Below are 20899 nucleotides of genomic sequence, written 5' to 3'. Positions count from 1 at the left end.
GTTTTCTTTGTTTCACCAGCACACAAAAGATGACTTGATAAGTTCGGGTCAAAGTTATTAACGTCGGTTCAAACATTATGACGTCGCTGATATGTCCGGGTCAAAGTTATTAAGGCCGGGTCAACGTATTTGACGTCACAAAGACATGATACGGAATAATATTAAGAGCTGAACAGAGTGATATAGACAGTGGGACGACCGATAATTGCAGTTATTATGCAAGGTAGATTTTTTTAATAGGTAAGTGTATACATTTGTTTGCATCTTTGTCGATATATATTCTTAGTTATAGTTGCGTACGAAATGATAGATCTTTCTCTTTCGTTTTCTGCATGTGGGAAATATACTTTTACTTGATATCTCTCAAGAGTGACACTTTCGCCGTAATATCACAATACGGAGAGTCTACGCATTTAGAAGTTTTAGAAGATGGCTGTCAATCATTCCATGAACAATTGCTTTTTAACATTTAAATAATCTCATTCGATGCAGTTCACGTGAAAATGAGAAGGGCGCGCAGAAAAAAGTTTCTACAGAAGTGGTTATAATATTTCTTACCATGCTTGGAGTTTTTACAATTTGCTTTCATCAACGTCCTCATTAAAATCTTCGGACAAACAAATCTTCTTGTCTACAACATAATTAGATAAATAAAGAAGAAAAGACACCACCGAATAGATAAATAAAGAAGAAAAGAAACCACCGAATGCACAACTAAGCAAATAACGTCAGCAGTAGTATACCGCTGTTCAATATTCATAAATCTAGGCCAAAACAAATTCGTGCAACAAACCAAAACCGAGGGGAACTCGTCAAATTCTAGAGAAAACAACGGAACAATAGAAACAGGAACTGCATGCAACAAATACAAACGCCATCGAAAAAAACATCTCTTAATTGTAAAGAAAACGTCGAAGAGTTTGTTATACAAGGATGTATGAATAAAAAACAAATATTAAAAAAAGAGTTCCTTCATCATACCACTTACTGTCACGACTCTGTAATCGCTTTTAAATATTTTGCGATTATGAAGTTTGAGCTTCTGAGTGCGATCGCAGTACAGTGTAGCAAACCACAAATTTGAAATCAATTGAGTGCTTTAAGGATTAAATGATACTAGTAGTAAGTTTGATACATATTTACCTTTGTCATTTGATACCACTTTTCCAAACTGACCATAGATACCAATAAACAGTAACATATAGATGGACACCATTTTTATGTTAACCAGTGACACCTTTACATCTAGGTATAGTTGATTTGAAGAATTTATACTTACAAATATCTTTAAAATGAAACCATATACTTTAAATTACCTTTTTTGTTGCATACAACACAGTAACGAATTGTTTTATTGTATTGAAATACAATATCAGAAATCGTCAAATTCTTCAATTTCTAAAAATTATACGTAAATTTATTGTAACCTGATAGCTTTTGAAAACTGCATAATATTTTTATTGTTCACATCTTGTTTAATTGTACTTCTCCCTTTACATCTAAAGGTCATAAACACAAGGAATAACAGACTATTCAGAGACCAAAACGCAAGTTAACTGTATTTAAAAAAAAATCAAAGTTGTGTTATGTCTAGATGGTGATATTCATGTTTGTTCAGTGTTTCATAAAAAAAAATGTTTGAGACATATTGCACAATAGTGAAAAAGAAAAATAGCATAAAAAAAATGTTTGAGACATATTGCACAATAGTGAAAAAGAAAAATAGCATTCTAACGACATAAACTCCGCAAACAATGGCAAAGAAAACCCAACGACAAATAGTTAATGTTTTATCTTAAAATGCATGCTTTGACCCGTTTCCATTTATTTTGTCCGGATTTTTAAATATGCCTTCATATTAGACATACAATTTCATCCCCTAGCAGTAAAAGTGTGAGCTTTAATGCTTTCCAATTGTCCCCTGTCTGTTCGTCCGGCTGTCCAGTTATCCAACACATAATTTCGCCACATACACGTCTGTCAGATTCTTACGTCATATTTTCTATACTTTTAATTGTTCACTATGTTAGAGTTATCTTTGTCCTGTTTTCCTGTACGAATTGGAGAATATCTACATTCTATTAAAAATTTCATTTCTATTGTCAAATGATAGCTTTATGTACGCTGATTCCGAAAATATATGGTTTCTACACACTAACGTTTGAAATAAAGGAGATAATTTGTTACTTCCGGTTTGAAAAATTCACATCCAATATCATTTTTAGTTAACTTGACACTGATTCCGAAAATATATGGTTCTAAATACTTTTATATTATATTAGCGTCATACCAAAAGTAGCCAATTCCGGTTTGCACATAGTCACTTAGCCTTTTCATAGTCATATGGCTTGCAATATAATGTACAACGGCCCATGTTTTAATCATTTCTACATACGAAATTAAAGGTCAAAACTATAGAACGTCACTTTTATCTTTGACCTTGACCTCAATATCAAGGTCATTAATTAATGACCTCAAATCAAAAGACCTTAAGTTACTTAACATGGTTAATGAGTTAAATTACCATACAGCTAGTTTTAAATCTAAGGAGGGAGACAACTCTCATTTTCTGTCAACTACTCAACCAAAATTCATGTGTAACAACATTTAGCGTATGGCAATGTAGTAAAAATATTTTGTCGATATCTTGTACGGCTTCTGATGATAAGTGATAACAAGCCAAAATCAAAATTTAGAACATGGCCTTGACACTTGACCTTGATTTAATCTTTATTTAAGTGGACCTAAAAAATCAAAACACCCTAGGTCTCTATCACTTATGGTTTACAAGTTTCAAATACATATCACTTATTTCAAATACATATCACTTATATAAATACAAATAGAGAATGGTCAGCTCAAAAACTAGGTTGGAAGAGAAGAAAGAAATAATCAGAATAAAACCATTAGGTTCTTTCACAGAAAAGTGGAAAGAACCGGGGAAAATCATTAAAATTCATCTATCGGACTTTTCTGTGAGGTGTGTGCGCTTATCCTATATTAAAGACTACCAGATATATTGTGTGCAATGAATACACTTTTGTCAAATTGTGATATTTGTTTGCTGTTTATATATATTTATATCAATTCTTTTTCTATTGCCGCAATATCAAAATTGGGCCGGCAACTAAATTCCTTGAATGTATTCTATTGCATTGTTGAAGACTGTCTAGAGATATCGAGATAAAGAACAACAGTAAAAGTACGGTACATCTGATTTTTTGTTTTTATAACTTCCTAACATTTATTGTAACATCTATTACCAAGCTATAGCCCTTCTACAATCCGTATTGACGTTTATTGTACAAAACTGATTAATATATACTGTTTCCCTGTTACATTATAAAGGTTTGTTTATGTCCGTCGCCGAAAATTATTCTAGAACAATGTAAGGCCCACAGAGACCACCAATAATCAACCGAAGTGATAAAAACAAAGCCAAAAGAATTAACAAATAAATCAAAACATCGATATTTTTTATTCTGGTAAAAAGTTGCCTGAAAAGGTTGAATGATGATTACCACAAATCTTCTGTACTCCATTTGCTCTGTGTTTTATATAAACACGGTCCCTTTTTGTCAGGTCGATGATTGAATTTATTGTCTGGGAGTCATAACCCTTGTTAACATGCCCATAGATATAAACTGTATCATTTTTTATCAAACTGAACTGTACAATATTTGAGACCTCTCCAAGGATCATGCATGATATCTGATATAATCCACTTTTCGGTGCAGTAAAAACTCCAGTGGAAGGATTATATCCATCACCCCTGTTTATCCGGACGTCATCAAACTTAACTACATCATTTATTCCATTAAGCGTAAACGGGTGCGTTTTCAGGGATGCAAAAAATACAGGTCTCTCTTTATGAGCTGTAAAATATAAAGAAGCTTACACATATATAATTGGTTTCAAGAAATAATAAATTTAACAAACTATTCATGAACACGATTTAAAACATGTTTAAAAAAGCAGACAGTTGCAAATGGGACGTTGAAGTGCGATGGTTATTATTCGAAGTAGTTATTTTTAAGAGATAGCGTATACATATGTATGCATTATTTCCTATGTTAGTTACACTTGTATACTAAATGAGAAATCGTGACGTCCTCTTATATTTTCTGCATGTGGAAAATATACTTTTGCCTTAACATTTATGTTTAATTCTTTCATCCAACGAGGTCCACTTTTAACGTTACTGTGGATTCATCAATTTTCGTGGGTTGCTGAAAACTTGCATATCTCTGTAACCAAGCTTATTGAAAAGTTTGATATTCGTTGAACATTTGATTTCGTGCTTCACCAAATTCCCCGAAACCCACGAAAATTGGTATCTAACAAATAATAATGAATCCAAGTATATTACAATATAGAGTCTGTCTATGGACCCATATGCATTAATATAATAGCAGGCTACATGACGGAATTTAAACTTCTTGTAAATTTCGAATAAAAAATTCGACATAACAGGTGTCAAGATAAAGACAACAGTTGTATACAGCTGTTCAATAATAAATCGATTGAGAAAACCAAATCCAGGTTACAAACTAAAACCGAGGGAAGCACATCAACTATATCAAAGAAGAAAACAACGGAACAACAATTCAAGAAAACACTGAAGTGTAACAAAAAACAAACGACTATGCAACATACATAGAAATGAACTATTAGTCAAAAAAGTTTCGGAGACTTCTATCATTCCATGTTTTCTTTGTAGCGTTTGAATTATTTCTCTCGATGCATTTCATGTGAGAATGCATATGCAGGAAAAACTACAAAAGAAGTGATATACTTTCTGTTTCTTACCGGGCTCGGAGTTTTTACAGCACCCTTTCATCATCTTTCTCATAAAATCTTCGGATACACAAATCTTCTTGTCTGCAACATAACAATATTAACATTAACAGACAAATCTAAATATCTAAATGAACAAATGTAGTAAAGGCTATAAGACGAATGTTTGAATAAAATATTTTAAAAGATTTTCTTCATCATCCATGCTTTAATGCATGATATGTTTTCAATTTTAAAAATGTTGCGAAAATGAAAAAGTGGCGAAAGATACCAGAGGGAAATTAAAAATTTTAAATCGAAAATAAACTTACAAAACCATGGCTAAAAAAAGACCAACCATTGTACACAAACCGCAGGATGGAAAACTAAAGACTTAGCAACACGAACCACACGAAATGTGCTCTGGAACGGTATGCAGAACCTGCTCCAAATGTTTCACCTGTCGTGTTGCTCATGTAAGTACAAAAATATATAGAGTTTGAAAAATATTTACCATTTTCGTTTGATAACACCTTTCCAAACTGACCACAAATACCAATAAACAGTAACAAATAGATGGACCCCATTTTGATGTTAACTAGGAACACTTTCATATCCACATTTAGTTTTTTTTGGAATTTATATCTATATTTTCAAATATCATTAAAATGAAATCATACACTTAACATGACATTTTGGTTGCATGCATCACAGTAGCAGATGGTTTATTGTATTGAAATACAAGTATCAGAAATTGTTACAATCTTCACTATCTAAAAAAAATACAGAAATACATTTTACGTTGGTGTGCAGATTGTGAAAACTGCAATATTACATTTATGTTTTGTTTAAACCTTGTTATAGTTGGACGACAACTTTCCCTCTAAAGGACGTAAAACTATAGACGAAACAAATCATAAATGTCAACGTTAATGAATAAAAGGTTTAATTCAAATTAAGTTTCTTTAAATATATAAGCATCGATCGAATCAACTGTCAACCATGTGGTCAGAACTTCAATAATTCGTCAGGTCACCTGTTTTCTAGACATTTTTCAATTTTAAAAGTTAAAATGGAATCTTTTTTGTGTTTTCTCCTTTGTATGATGACCAAATGTAGATATGACGTCATTAAGTACATTAAAAGTACAAAGCAACACCATCCTTATAAGAACTTGTGTTCTGACGGCTAAAAAAAACGGTATATAAAAAGATAGAACTAAAATACAAACAAAAAGGAAATACATGTACAAAGGAAAAGGTAAAAACAACAAAAAATATTTAACTCCGAGGAAAACCCATAACAGAAAGTCGATAATCAAATGGCAAAGTAAAAAGCTCAAAACACATCAAATGAATAGATAACAACTGCCATATTCCTAACTTGGTACAGGCTTTTTCTCAAAATAAATTTAATGTACAAAATGGTGGATGAGACTCTGATCTAATAGCTAGCTAAACCTCGTACTTATATGACAGTCGCGTGAATGGTCATTATATTGATAACAGTGGATGAAAAAAAGCAGACACAATAGTAGGTAAAAATGTCCGCCAAATGGATATTACCGAAAATTGACTATATAGAAAAATTTATAATTTAAATAAAAAATAAAAGATCACTTTAAATAGAGACAACAGTGGCATACGGCCGTTCATAGACCGATAAGTCATAAACCGATAGAGAGAAGAAAAAAAGAGGTATGAGTCTAAAAATGAAACAGAGGAAGTGGTGTCTGTTTTTTCTTTGATTTCGTGTCCTGGAGGATATATTAATGGGACTGTTCCATCCATTAAGAAAATATCAAAATATGATCTGGCTTCTTTGATCTTCTTGTTTTTTGACAAGTTTCCAAAGAAACTCCAATTCATATAATAATAAGGTGCAAAGTTAATTCCCATATATAAAAAATGCCGACACTTTTTTTTTTAAGTATACCTTCAAATTCAACAAAATGATGTCAATAAAATTCTCCAGCATACTGTTAAGTTGTTCTTCAGTGGAGCATGCTTTACCTTTTTTCACTCTTAACAAAATATGGCGTATGGTATCCTAAAGTAATAAATTTAAAGCGTATGCTACCATATTTTATGTGACAGAACTATAACATCCCCACTATCAAAGACAATTTTACCAAAACATAATACATGTGTAGGTTCTTTGTTTACAAGTTACTCATGCTACTTCGCACAAATAGCCAAAAGTTTAAAATTTTGCAATTTAGAACATGGATTATGTTTTTCAAGGTTGGTCATCAGTACTTTTTTCTAATTCCTTATTTGGAAGATCATGAATAGTGTTATGTTGAAGGAGTTCGTTATGCATTTGGTTTTGATTTTATTGTTTGATATTGTAATCTCCCATTTGTAATATCTGTGTTGTCTTTAACATTAAAAGATCTGTATTTTCTCTGTAAACAAAACTTAGGTTTTCATTCTTACCTTCACTTTCGACAAATATTAGGAACAAATTACATTTACGGATGGCTTTTTTTAATTTTGAGAATTGACCTTTTGTTGTTGGTAAGACAAGACCCATAACAATTAGCAATTGAAGGTCTAATCACTGAAAACGACCCATCAATGTAGTTTGCCAATGGTAACAACACAGTAGTTGCGGTCATCCCGATTGGAGCAAAATGGAGTTCCGCCGTTTTGGCGCGATATCAAAATTTTCTGAGGAGTTTTTGGTGGATTGTTTTTTGTCCTACCGTTGTTTTTCTTTTTAGCTATAGTGATGTCTGTTTTTTATCGACTTATATAACTTTGATATTTCTTCTCTTTTCATTATGAATCTATTTTGCATTTCAAGTGAGACTTCAAATTAGTTCTGGAAACGTGTACAAATCGAATAGCGGATAAAAGTAAGTTACTTCGACTTAAAATTCAATTTCTTATTGAATTCCTCAAAAATTTAAAAGATTCAAATAAAAAAGAAATTCATGACAACCATTACATGTCTTTTTCCCTCGATGATGCAATGGATTTAATAAAATTGTTCAAATATAAATAGAACTTGTTATGATTGTGCTTGGAAATATTAAAAGATTTATAGGAGAAAACAAGTATTGCCGTGTCAAGTTTTCGTTCATCTTCTGTTTGTGCCATGGTCATATCCATATTAACATGACGTTTCATCTCATATTTGTAAAGATTCGTTATTTGTCTTCAAGCAATAAAGGTATCCTAAAGGATGAAGATGATATTCAGTAGTTTGTCGTCTATCTCGATCGTCAAAATTTTGGGTGAATCTGATCTTAGCATTTCTAATGGGCGATTGATCACTATCAACGAGGACAATATTATGACCTTTTGCAGTCCGTTTACATGACGTTGTTTGTTGGTTTATAGTTTTGAAATAAATTATAAGTCATACTGCACAATATGAAATATAAAAAGAATGTTGCCTTATTCATGCATTAAATAAATTTGAAATTTTAGTTTATAACTGAGGGATGCTTAAATTATATGGTTTAAACATCGAAAGCACTAGAAAAAACAAAACAAAACAACGACAAATAGTAACTGTTTTATTTATTCCTGTAAAAAGTAGCCGGAGAAGGTAGAATAATCTTCACCTACAATGTTCTGTACTGCACTGACTCTGTGTTTTATGTAAACACGGTCCCCTTTCTTCAGGTCTAGTATTGAACTGATTGTTTGGGATTCATGTTCATGGTAACTTACATGCCCATTGGTGTAAATTGATTCATTTTTCATTAGATGGTACTGTACGCGATTTCCGTTATCTCCAAGGAGCATGCATGATATCTGATATAATCCACTTTTAGGTGCAGTAAATACTCCAGTGGAAGGATTATATCCATCACCCCTGTTAATCCTGACATCCTCGAACTTGACTACATCATTAATTCCATTTAGAGTAAATCGGCGCACTTTCAGGGATGCAAAAAATACAGGTCTATCTTTATGAGCTGCATAATATAAAGGAACATTAATTAATTTCATCAAATATTAAGTTTTAGCGACTAATTACGAACCAACATGAAATAGATTTCAGAAAAATGTTAGCACAGAGTAGCCTGCAGTTTTATACTCGGTGCCGATTAAAGAAGAAGTTACGATGCACATTACGTTTGTCCGAACTTGTTATTCACACAATTCAACCCTTTATATATACTAGCTTGGATAGAAACATGTATGTAAAAGAATTTACTACAGAAGGGATAATCTTGTTTCTTACCATGCTCGGGGTTTTTGCTGTCTCTTCTCATTAGCGTTCTAACAAAATCTTCCGGTAGACAAATCTTTTTACCTACAATATAAGACAAAAAAATGCAAAAGCAAATCTCCAAAAAAGACAAAAATGTATCAATTAAAGGCAACAGTAGTATACCGCTGTTCGAATCTCACAAATCTATGGAAAAAAAAACAAATCCGGGTTACAAACCAAACCTGAGGGAAATGCATCAAATATAAGAGGAGAACACCGACACAACATTAACATGTAACACACACAAAAACGAACTAAGCAATTGACAAAATCTTATGAGAATAAAAAATATAACATCAGCACTAAATACATGAATTTGGGATAGAAAAGTACTGTGACAGGAAGAAAGATAAGAAGTTAGCAATATCCTTTAACTCTACTTTCCGCTATATAGATGATGTTCTTTCACTAAACAAATCTATTACATTGAACTGGAGATAATGGATACTACAGATACAGTTCATTCGGCTTCATATCTTGACTTACATCTAGAAATTGACAATGAGGGTCGGTTGAAAACAAAACTTTACGAGAAAACAGATGATTTCAGCTTTCCAATTGTGAACTTTCCATTTCTAAGTAGCAACATTCCAGCAGCACCTGCATACGGGGTATATATCTCCCAATTGATACTATATTCCCGTGTTTGCATTTCCTATCATGATTTTCTTGATAGAGGATTACTGCTCACAAGAAAGCTATTAAACCAAGAGTTCCAAATGGTGAAGTTGAAATCATCCCTTCGTAAATTTTACGGACGCCATCACGAGTTGGTTGACCGTTATGGAATAACCGTTTCACAAAATTCCTTACGTCGTAACTATAATCCCCTTCCCTTTCATGAATGTGACCTACCGAATTAAGACTATTTACCGGATTTGTAATCACATAAGCAACACGACGGGTGCCACATGTGGAGCAGGATCTACTTACCCTTCCGGAGCACCCGAGATCACCCCTAGTTTTCGGTGGGGTTCGTGTTGTTTATTCCTTAGTTTTCTATGTTGTGTCATGTGTACTATTGTTTTTCTGTTTTTCTGTTTGTCTTTTTTATTTTTAGCCATTGCGTTGTCAGTTTGTTTTAGATTTATGAGTTTGACTGTCCCTTTGGTATCTTTCGTCCCTCTTTTATAGCAATGCAAAATCACACTCAAATATAAGAGGAAACAAACGACACAACAGAAACACAACATTAAAATGTAACACACACAGAAAAAAACTATAATATAACAAAGGTCATTTTCATGACTTGGTACAGGACATTTTAAAAGAAAATAATGGTGGGTTGAACCTGGTTTTGTGGCATGCCAAACCTCCTGCTTTAATGGGAATGTTCTATATAACATTATAACAACAACACAACATGACAGGACCACAATACAAATAAATAGGAGAACAACTAGGATAGATAAACACACGAATGATATCCAGTGTGTTTAAATGATTAAAATATACTTCATAGTGTTGAAGTCTTTCATTCGAGCAGCAAAAAAAAAATGATATTCACCAATACAAAATAAAAGTACTTTTAGTAATCGAAACTCTGATTACAAACACATCAAAGTTTAAACAGACGTTGTGTGTTTGTATCAAAACAGATTTTAATAGCAAGGCATGTCCCTTAAAAAGATAAATATATGTATAATTGATAGATTCTTTTAAAAAAATCATGGGCCATGGAGCACATATGATGCACCTGTTACGTTTTAATGACATTAATCCAGAATGGTAAAAGTAACACTAACAATATCCGTAGGTGATCCTAGTTTTGTTGTTATATGCTTTGTGTATAAGATTCATAACAGTTTCTTGGTGCAAAAATAAGCTAGAGAACGGGAACGGAAAATTCTGTCATTTTTTCATTTGTTAAAGACACAACTCTAGAACGGTAAAGAAAAATGCTGAATTTGTCGTTTGCATTCTCTTTCTTTAGTTTGCCTCAACCAAATGTTAAGAAAATTGAACATAATGCTTATTAGCACAAAACACAAACCAAGTTTGAAATTTGGTGGCATATTTTTTTCAGTTGTGAAGGGGCATAACTTTACAACGTTAAAAGTGTCGCTACTCAAATTCATTTTTTTTATGTTTTGTGGTTATAAGCATTGTGTCACCGTTAAAGTCCACACTTCCTCTTAAGTCCACAACACCGCTAAAGTCCACAACAGTTTTCCGCTAAAGTCCACAACGCCGCTTAAGTCCACAAACTTTCCGCTAAAGTCCACAAACTTTCCGCTAAAGTCCACAAAATGACCTCCGCTAAAGTCCACAAGAAAACGCCGTTAAAGTCTACAATAACAAGTTCCGCTAAAGTCTACAAAAAAGCACCGTTAAAGTCCAAACATTTCTTTTTATTATCAAAAGATCAATTCGCTGGTTTTATACTCTCAATAGTATATATATCTAATAAAAAGCATGAACCCTTGTTTTTTCAGAGTATTTCTTACGAAAGCGTATTAGGGACATAGTAAACATAAAATTTGTAATGAAATATTTTTCAAAGTCGAAATTTTTAATTAATCTCGAGTTTTTGACCTTCCCAAATTTTTGAATTACGACTAAGTAAAAATTCAAAATTTTGATTTTTTTTTAAACTCGAATTTCGACTTTTCACAAACGCAAAATTTCGACTTTACTTTTAACTAAAAAAATGACATTATAACGTACACGTGAGTGATTTTGATTAAAAAAAAAAAAAAAAAAAAAAAAAAGCAGACATGCAAGATTTTTCATATATCGTTTTATTTTTTTGGTTTTGAAAATAATTTCAATATAAGCAAAAGGTAAATTACCAAAAATACTATGTTCAAAGGTCTGATCAAGATTATGTGAATCGTGCATGGAAATTTAAACCTTAATTAAAATTTGTAAAACAATAATTTAATCACGACAACAGTCAGATATTGTTCAGGAAGCTTCGATATTCAACCATTTGCAAGCGAATGTATCCTAATAATCCCGTTCTCAATTCGCTTCTTATCTAATTTGTATCTTTTAAGCTAGGGTTGCACATTCAAGATTTTTACTGCCGTCCATGACAGGACCATTCCCGATTAAAATTTATTAAAGGTCTGATCAAGATCATATGAATCGTATATGGAAATTCAAACTTCAATTAAAATTTGTAAAATGTTTTTTCTAATCACGACAGCAATCAGATATTGTTCAGGAAGCGTCGATATTCAACCGTTTCCAATCGAATTTATTCCGATAATCCCGTTCTAAATCCGCTTCTAATCCGATTTGTATCTTTCGCCAGGTAAAATTCGACCGAGTCTGTCACAACTGCGTCCCGACTCTACCGAATGTAATCCGACAGAGATCAGATAGTGACAAGATGTAGTGAACCGACGCTGACGGAAGTTATCCGTTCGAAAACTGTCGGCATACTCGGGATGACCAGATACTGTCGGAACGTAATTCTATCACGGTCCGCTCTATTGCATTGCAAACGGCTTTGTCTGGTCTCAGTCGTATTGTATTCTGTAATTGTCGGGACTCTGACGTGGGTATCATTGACGAATTTAGAATTAATAATGGGACTGTTTCGGAACGGTTTCGGCAAAAACGGTTCGCAATCGACAAGATATTGATGCAATCTGGACCCAATCGGCAGAAAAACAGCAATGAAAAATTTCTCCAGATCATTCCCGTTCCTCAGGACACCTTTCCAAATACACAGAACATTGTTAGGAACTCGATCCGATATAGCAGAATCTGTCACGACATAGGCACGATTGTAATCCGACTAGACAAAATCGGCTGAGTTTCCCCGAATGTTACGGGACGCACCTAACTCTCGGGGTGCTTTGCCGAACTGTTCGGACTCTTCCCAACCCGTAGGAATCTGTTACGAACTTATACGACTTTGTTCAGATAATTATAGAACATTCGAGATAATTGAGGATAGTAATCCGACTTTTTCACTTTTCGTGTCGTATCGCTGTTTGTTCTCAAACGGGAGCAATAATCGGCAATGTGTGAACCTCGCATAAGGGACATAGTAAGGCCGTTAGTTTAAGGCCCCACATAAGGCACATAATAAGGCCGTCTCATTGGCAATAATACCATATCTTCTTTTAATATATAGTAGAAATTAAATTAGCAGTGAATTATTTTTTTTTAAAGTCGAAATTTTGGCATTTCAAATCTGTAAATTTCGACTTAAACTCGAAATTTTAACTATTCAAATCTCGAAATTTTGACTTTTAAATTAACTTGAAACTTTAACATTCTTAAATCTTGAAATTTATTCAAACTAAAAATTTCTGTCAACATGCATGTTCTTTCCGAATGAAACTCTTCAATATTATCCTTATCATATTTTTAGAACCAAACGAATTTCTGGAAATAAATTGCCAAAATGTCTGGGTCCTCGGTTGCTTTTTAATTTGCGTCCATGTCTTCTCCTCCTAAAATTGTAATACTAGTAGCTTTGTTTGATTACTAACAGCCTATGTTTAAATAGTGAGGAAACGACGAAATTTTCAGTTTTAAAAGTTTTTTGTTTTTGTTTTAAAAAAGCCGATATGTTGTCCACACGTACATTTGATTCGAATCGAAGGCCAATCGAATTCGCTAATCGTGTTCACACACTCTTCCTTTTTAATTCGAATTTATTTGAATTGTCTAATTCGCACTAACCAATTCGCTTTAGAAATCCGTTTTTGTTGATACGAATTAAAAGTTAACGACGTTCGGACTGTAAAGCGAATTACGTGTGAACGCATCATAAGAAAAGTCAAATTTTGGAGTTTAAGAAAGTATTTTTTTGAGTTTGAAGTAAAGTCGAAATTATGAGTTTGAGAACAGTCGAATTTTGCGTTTGAGAAAAGTCGAAATTTTGAGTTTAAAAAAAATTCAAATTTTGAATTTTTACTTAGTCGGAATTCAATAATTTGAGAAGGTCAAAAATTCTAGATTAAGTCGACATTTTAAAATTTGGAATGTCAAAAAGTCGACTTTGAAAAATATTTCATTACAAATTTTATGTTTACTATGTCCCTAATACGCTTTCGTAAGAAATACTTTGAAAAAACAAGGGTTCATGCTTTTTATTAGATATATATCCTAATGGGAGTATAAAACCAGCAAATTGATCTTTTGATAATAAAAAAAAAATGTTTGGACTTTAACGGTGCTTTTTTGTAGACTTTAGCGGAACTTGTTATTGTGGACTTTAGCGGAAAGTTTGTGGACTTTAGCGGAGTTCATTTTGTGGACTTTAGCGGAAAGTTTGTGGACTTTAGCGGCGTTGTGGACTTTAGCGGAAAATTGTTGTGGACTTTGGCGGTGTTGTGGACTTTAGAGGAATTGTGGACTTTAACGGTGCCACAAAGCATTATCAATCCACCAAATATGTTGTCGATCATCGTAAAATTCTCCGTGACCAAAAGCACTATCTATAAATACTATTTTAAATGCTGTAGAAAAGTCTTTGTTTTATAAAATGATGTAGCCGTTTCAATGGTACGAATTCCAATAAAACATCCCACCTAATGCCGCGATCTAGTAATAATTACCAGTAAATCTGACGTATAAAGTGTGCTATTCGGTGCGTTAAACAGTTTCAAAGCATACCACACGAATTTCAAATCAACTGGCTAGCTGTTAGTAGATTTAAAATTGGTGGTTAAATATTGTTAAGTTTGAAACCTACTTACAATTGTCGTTTGATGTTGTTTGTCCAAATTGACCACATATAGCGATAAGCAGTAAGAAATAGAAGAATACCATTTTTGATGTTATCCAGGGAAATAAAATAAAAAAAACATATTCAGATGCAGTTATCTCAAGAGTTTATACTTTTTTAAACAACATTAAAATGAAACATTACACTGTAAATGATCTTTATTGTTGCATGCAACAAAGCGACAGATTGGTCTACTAAAATCAGTTATGTGACAGAACTAAGTACGGAAAAATATGCTATGTTATTTCAGAGTGTGAAAATTTCAACACGAACGAATCAACTAAAACAAAATGGTTCAATAAAGAAACTAAGCAAAAGTTGGATACAAATTAATGTCCATCAACTATAAGCATTTATCAAAATACATTTCCTAAAGGTGATCGGAACTTCCGTAATGTATCTTATTCTTATAGCAATAAACAGAAATAAAAAGACGAACAAAATTGCTGATGTTAACTTTGCAAGGAAGAGACAGCTTCTATCTTAACATCCATTATAATTTTAAAATAATTTGGAACATTGGATTTCTTTTTACTTTGACGACACAGTCATAATGTTTATTTGAATATTTCCGAATATGCATTGATAGAGGATAGTGGGTGTTACAGTAAGCCATGAAAGACACTGATCAATTGAAAAATAAACAAAATTAAATCGAATGTTGATCATTCTTGTAAATGTTTCTTAAAAAGATGTAATTAGCTGGTAATAACTTTCTAAAACAGCAAATAAATTTTGCCAGCAATTATAAAGACATTTATTTTATTCTATTGTGAGTTGTCGCTTTTTTCTTTCGAATATCACAATTGGGTGGCATATGTCGAAAATTTCAAATAAGTATTCAATTTCTCAAATTATTTCAATTTTCTCTCGATTTCATGGCCGGGACGTGTTAGGATTTAACAATTTAAAGATAATAAAGTAATAGGAATGCGCTTTGCGGGACACTTAATGCCTCAAATACGGATAAAGACGTTTGCTAATGACGGAGCTAATTTGGGGTCTGTTTTATCCGTGAAATTCGACCATGATAAGGACATAGCGATATATTACCAAATGTTTTGATATTGACTCCATGGGAAAGTTTATCTTTCTCTCTCCCAATAAATGCCCAAATGTCATGCTATTAATGACCATTTTATTGGTATCGCGAGGGAGGTGCAATGGATGATTGACATAAGTTACGTTTTGACTTGACACGAAATTGTCAACCTGTGATGGCTAGTATGGACTACTGCGGCAATAAATATCTATTTTACCAATATATAATCAATCAAATATAGAGATCAGAATTATCAGCCATATGGATGATAGAGCTGTTAGATTCAGTCAAACCAGGTGAACTCGAGTCTTTGGCAGGTAACCGCGGTCTGTCCCAGACACCTGACGCCGAAAAAGTCGTAAGAAAAAGAATGTTCAGTCGAACATTATAAAAATGTCGCAAGAAATGTGACAACTTTTGATACTTTATGTTGAAACTTGTCGAAAAATGGTCAGTTGGACAAATTGCTTATCGCATTCCCTGTGTGTTATTCAGTACATGAACAATTAAAAGTTTATTTGCTTTATGTCTTTGTTGTTTGAAGGCACTGACAAAATAACACCCAAAGGCACCATTGGACACACAAATTGTACAACAAATGGTAGAATCAAAATACTCTGTAGATTTTTAATCTATACATTTAGGAACAGAATATTTTCCTGTATTTATGTCTTTGAATTGTTTTAAATTTTGTCAAATAATCAAGAAATAAATGAAATACTCTTGAGCAAAACAGTTTGAACTGAAAATTTTAGGAACGCCAATGAAAATCAAATTGCGACTTAATTGTAGGTAAAATATTCTAAACAAATCACCGAAATAAAAGATCCACAGTACAAGTAGATCTTTTTGATAGTTTATATTATCTAAGAAATGACTGACTTCAGTATTTTGTTGAAACATTGACTAAATCAAATTTTAAAATAAGAAAGAAAAACGTTTAAATTGAACGAAAGAGTTAATTGGACTTGGATAGACGACATTGAAGTTGTTAGAGGAAGGGAATAAAATTTGATATTAAAAACCAAACAAACAAACAGATGAATTTCTTAATTGTATAGGATAACTGTTTGGAAGCTTTAAATATCTTTAATATTCTCTAATTTCCAGGTATTGATATTTTCATTTTCAAAATAAGAAAAAAGTAAAATAAAAAAAATACTGAACTCGGAGGAAAATTTTAAACGAAGAGTTCCTAATCATATGGCAAAATCAGAGGATAAAACACATCAGGCGAATGGACATCAAATGTAGTAAATGGTAGATTGTAAATTAGCTCAGATTTAAAATATTAATTTGAGCTTTGTCTTATCTCTTTGGAGACACGCCCACTGTCTAACATACACATCTGATTTTATTATAAAACAAACGTGTAACTGGACCTTGACATATTTATGTACCGGTGATCAGATGAAAGGGATTTTTGACATTGTAAAATCAGGTGTATTTTTTCATATCTGCATGGACACATTTACTGCCAAACTGATAAAAAAAATTCAGATGTGTGTTATGCCTGTTACGTTGATTCAGAGACCTTGAACTTAGAAGCGCTTCGGTTGCGTTGACCAGAATAATTTTTTTTCAAATGCATATATCTTATTTGTAAGAAATTTAGATTTCAAGATAAACTGACCATTAAAAAACCCTAACAATCATGGATTGTTTAGTAAATAAGGTTATGACTTTTAACTCTCGGAGACTAAATGATATCGGTCTCATACGAGATGTGTTTTTTAAGTCAAGCGTTGAAGATGTAAAGTTCCGCACAGTAATTGCAAAGTCTAGCTCTGTGTACATACATGATCCATACAGGTATTAAGTCAAATTAAAACTTAGAAATAAACATTTTAAGAAGGGAGTAGTAGCAAAAACGTACCCACTGATATTTCATTGGAACACTTAGAAATTAAGGTTGACCAAATAAATACGTGAAATTAATATACCAAAAGGGAATGCTGTGAAACATAGACATATCTGGTGAACCAATGGGCACATGATAATTTTAGATTATTGTTGATCATCTCAACGAGATCTAATTTTTTTTCGCTTGAGCCGGTAAAAGTGAGAAAAGCAATCGAGTTAGGATGACCAGTATAATCTGTTTATCGCTATTTTACCTATGACGACGTTGTCAATTTCATGTCAATTTCATTAGTAACGACGCGTGTCCCCTTAATTTTTATATCACTCGACTTCGCTGAGTAAGGAAATTATCAGTCAGTCCGATCAAAGGAAAATTTCGTAAAATAGCGATAAATAACGATTAATCCTCGGTACACCGGGAATTATGTCTATTTAAAAGAACGATTGAATGATTTTTGTTTGAACGTTGACAAGTGGCAGTCAAGGTTAGAGTTGAATATTTGAGGAATGGGTGTCTTTAACTTATACTTTAAAACAGTCTATGATACGTTAATCATGTATATGTGTATTTCATGTATCCATTTGGTCTGAGATCATATTTTGCATCGTGTTTTATGTGAGGCTCATATTTTGCAAGCTCCTCTATATATCATGCAATCTTATCTTTTTATAAAAAACATTCAGCATGTGTCCATGTGGGGTATTAATTGAGTCCATTGGTCGCTGGACCTCTCAAACTATTTAATCATTCGAAGTAGCTAATTTGAGCCGAACTAACATATAGTGTTCATAGAATTTCCCTAGCTGAGTCTTATGCAAACTTTAGATTCGGACTTTAATATACTTTACGGGTAAACATACAGGCCTTGAACAATCTTTTCAAACTAAACTTTGTAAACTGTGGATTATGACTGAAATATTTACACATTATGAAATGATGCGAAATCACATGATTTCAAATGAGACAACTATCCAACAAAGACAAAGGACTATGATGTAACAACTAAATTCATGTACGACCTTTTTCAATGAGCAATCATCATATAGTATAGAAAGCTTAAAAATGAAAAAACAATCAAAAGAAAAAAGAAAAAAACAACTAACGGTCTGATTTAAGCTAGTCACATTACACGAAAAACAATTACGGTAGACATCAACCACTGACATCTTCTGAACTATAATATCTTGGCTTGGAACAGGCATACGTTGGGGTACGGTGCCGTACGGTGACATGTAGTTGTAAACTTCTGTATCATTTGGTCTTTGGTGGATAGTTGTCTTATTGCAGTCATACCACATCTTCTTTTTTTATTTATAGAGATTGTCGCGTGGTAAAGCATTGTTGATATTGCATATATTGATTATTTCATTGTAGTAAATTAATAGTTTAAATGAAATTTTGTTGTTTGAGCTTATGTAACAGATTTTTATGGACATTTAAAGAAATAAAGATTTCAATGACTCCGTAATGTTAATTGTTATGTTAAAAAAAAAAAATTGTGTACACTATTTGTCATTTTAAATTATCAACTAGATTTTAACAGGTTCTTTAAAATTATTCAGTACTGGTTAAATTTTCTTTTATATAGCTTGAATTTTAGAATCTTAGAAGAAGACAGAATGTACTGTTGCTCATCTGTTCCCATGTGCATGCCAGGTATTATCATCACTTCGAACATTTAAATGAAATCTATACTATAAACGATACTGGGATGGTCTTCAACTTATCAACAGTACCGGTAAGAAATTACAACTACAAGGGACAACCTAAAAACCATACGAGAAAAACATACAAATAGCCGACTATCATGTGAAATGGGCTTTTTCTCATTGTTGAAGGCTGAACGATGACCTATAGCTGTTAATTTCTCTGTCATTTGGTCTCTTGTGAAGAGTTGTCTTATTGGCAAGCATACCACATCTTCTTTTATTTTATATGCAGGTTCTGACTCATAAATAATATCGCATATCAAAATGACAAGATTTAGAAATGCCAACAACATGTTCCTATTCTCATTTTCAGTTTTACCTTTTATCCTAAGGCTTATGAGTTGAACATATTTCAATAGAATTATTTGGCAATCCATACAACATGTACCAATAGTTTCTCCTCCATAAGCATAAAAATAAACGTGAATAAAAAGACGGTAAATTCTGAGTGCTTGGTGCTGGTCTGATATTCATTTGATACAGGTCTGATATTCAGGATAACTATTACTGCAGATCACATTTTTACATTTAACTTGGAAAATAAACATTTTGAAATCTTTTATGTCACAAAACACTGTCAAACATTCAAACATACTATCCATACTTATCTGTGTCCACACTTGTTTCATGTTGGAAAAAAGGTACAATAACATATTATTTAAAACAAAATCGTAAGACGGGTTTTCTATGATATGCAATTAAATTCATCATATTGAACTTTTCTGCAGTATTTACTTGTTATCTTAACAAAAGTTATTTTTTCTTACACCTGCTATTTTTTAGTATGCATATATTGAAAGAAGAAGAAGAAGATGTCAATATACGCAAAAAAAAACCAGCATTGAAATTCATAGATAAACAAGAGACTTCTAGAGGTCAACTGTAGTTATTGACATTTTTTGTTCGATATAACAATAAACATCTATATACAGCAGACTATCACCAACACCGTATATGTTCAAACTAAAGAAAAGGGCTTTACAATATAATATGCAAAGACGGTTGAAAATATTTAACATACGAAATTCAGTCCTATTCATCATACCAAATTCAGTCCAAATTCATCATACGAAATTCAGTCCAAATTTAGGGCTTTTCATCATACGAAATTCTGAGTCCAAATTGATTATATTCATCATACGAAATTCAGTTCAAATTCAATATACGAAATTCAGTTCAAATTTAATATACGAAATTTAGTCTAAATTCATCATAAAACTTCAGACCAAATTCATCATACGAAACAAAATTTAGGGATATTGATCATACGAAACTCAGTCCAAAATTTAGGGCTATTCGTCAAACGAAATTTCGTCCAATTTTAGTGAAATTTATCAACGAAATTCAGTCCAAATTCGTAATACGAAATTCAGTCCAAATTCATCATAGAAAATTCAGTTCAATTTTAGTTATTCATCATATGAAATTCGGTCTAATTAAAAGGATATTCATCATACAAAATTAAGTCCAATTTTAGTGATACTCATCAGAGATTCATCATACGGAATCCAGTCCAATTTAAGAAATATTCATAATACGAAATTCCGTCAAATTTTAGGACTATTCATCATAGGAAATTAAGTTCA

General features: G+C 32.4%; 2 protein-coding genes across 2 annotated transcripts; both read right to left on the bottom strand.

The window, feature by feature from the left end:
- Positions 1-3462: 3462 nt before the first annotated feature.
- On the bottom strand, positions 3463-5390 carry LOC134705573 (heavy metal-binding protein HIP-like). The gene is made up of 3 exons (XM_063564288.1): positions 5291-5390; positions 4810-4881; positions 3463-3875 (listed from the first exon to the last, which is right to left on the bottom strand). The coding sequence occupies exons 1-3, from the start codon at positions 5388-5390 to the stop codon at positions 3478-3480; spliced, it is 570 nt and encodes a 189-aa protein (XP_063420358.1). The 3' UTR covers positions 3463-3477.
- A 2899-nt stretch (positions 5391-8289) lies between these two features.
- LOC134705571 (heavy metal-binding protein HIP-like) lies at positions 8290-14753 on the bottom strand. Its single transcript, XM_063564287.1, has 3 exons — positions 14670-14753; positions 8977-9048; positions 8290-8707 (listed from the first exon to the last, which is right to left on the bottom strand). The coding sequence occupies exons 1-3, from the start codon at positions 14740-14742 to the stop codon at positions 8307-8309; spliced, it is 546 nt and encodes a 181-aa protein (XP_063420357.1). The 5' UTR covers positions 14743-14753; the 3' UTR covers positions 8290-8306.
- Between the last annotated feature and the right edge of the window lie 6146 nt (positions 14754-20899).

Source organism: Mytilus trossulus, chromosome 2 (assembly GCF_036588685.1).
Source record: "Mytilus trossulus isolate FHL-02 chromosome 2, PNRI_Mtr1.1.1.hap1, whole genome shotgun sequence".
NCBI lineage: Eukaryota > Metazoa > Mollusca > Bivalvia > Mytilida > Mytilidae > Mytilus > Mytilus trossulus.
The sequence above is the reverse complement of the archived record's forward strand: the minus strand, read 5'-3'. Positions and strand labels throughout refer to the sequence as shown.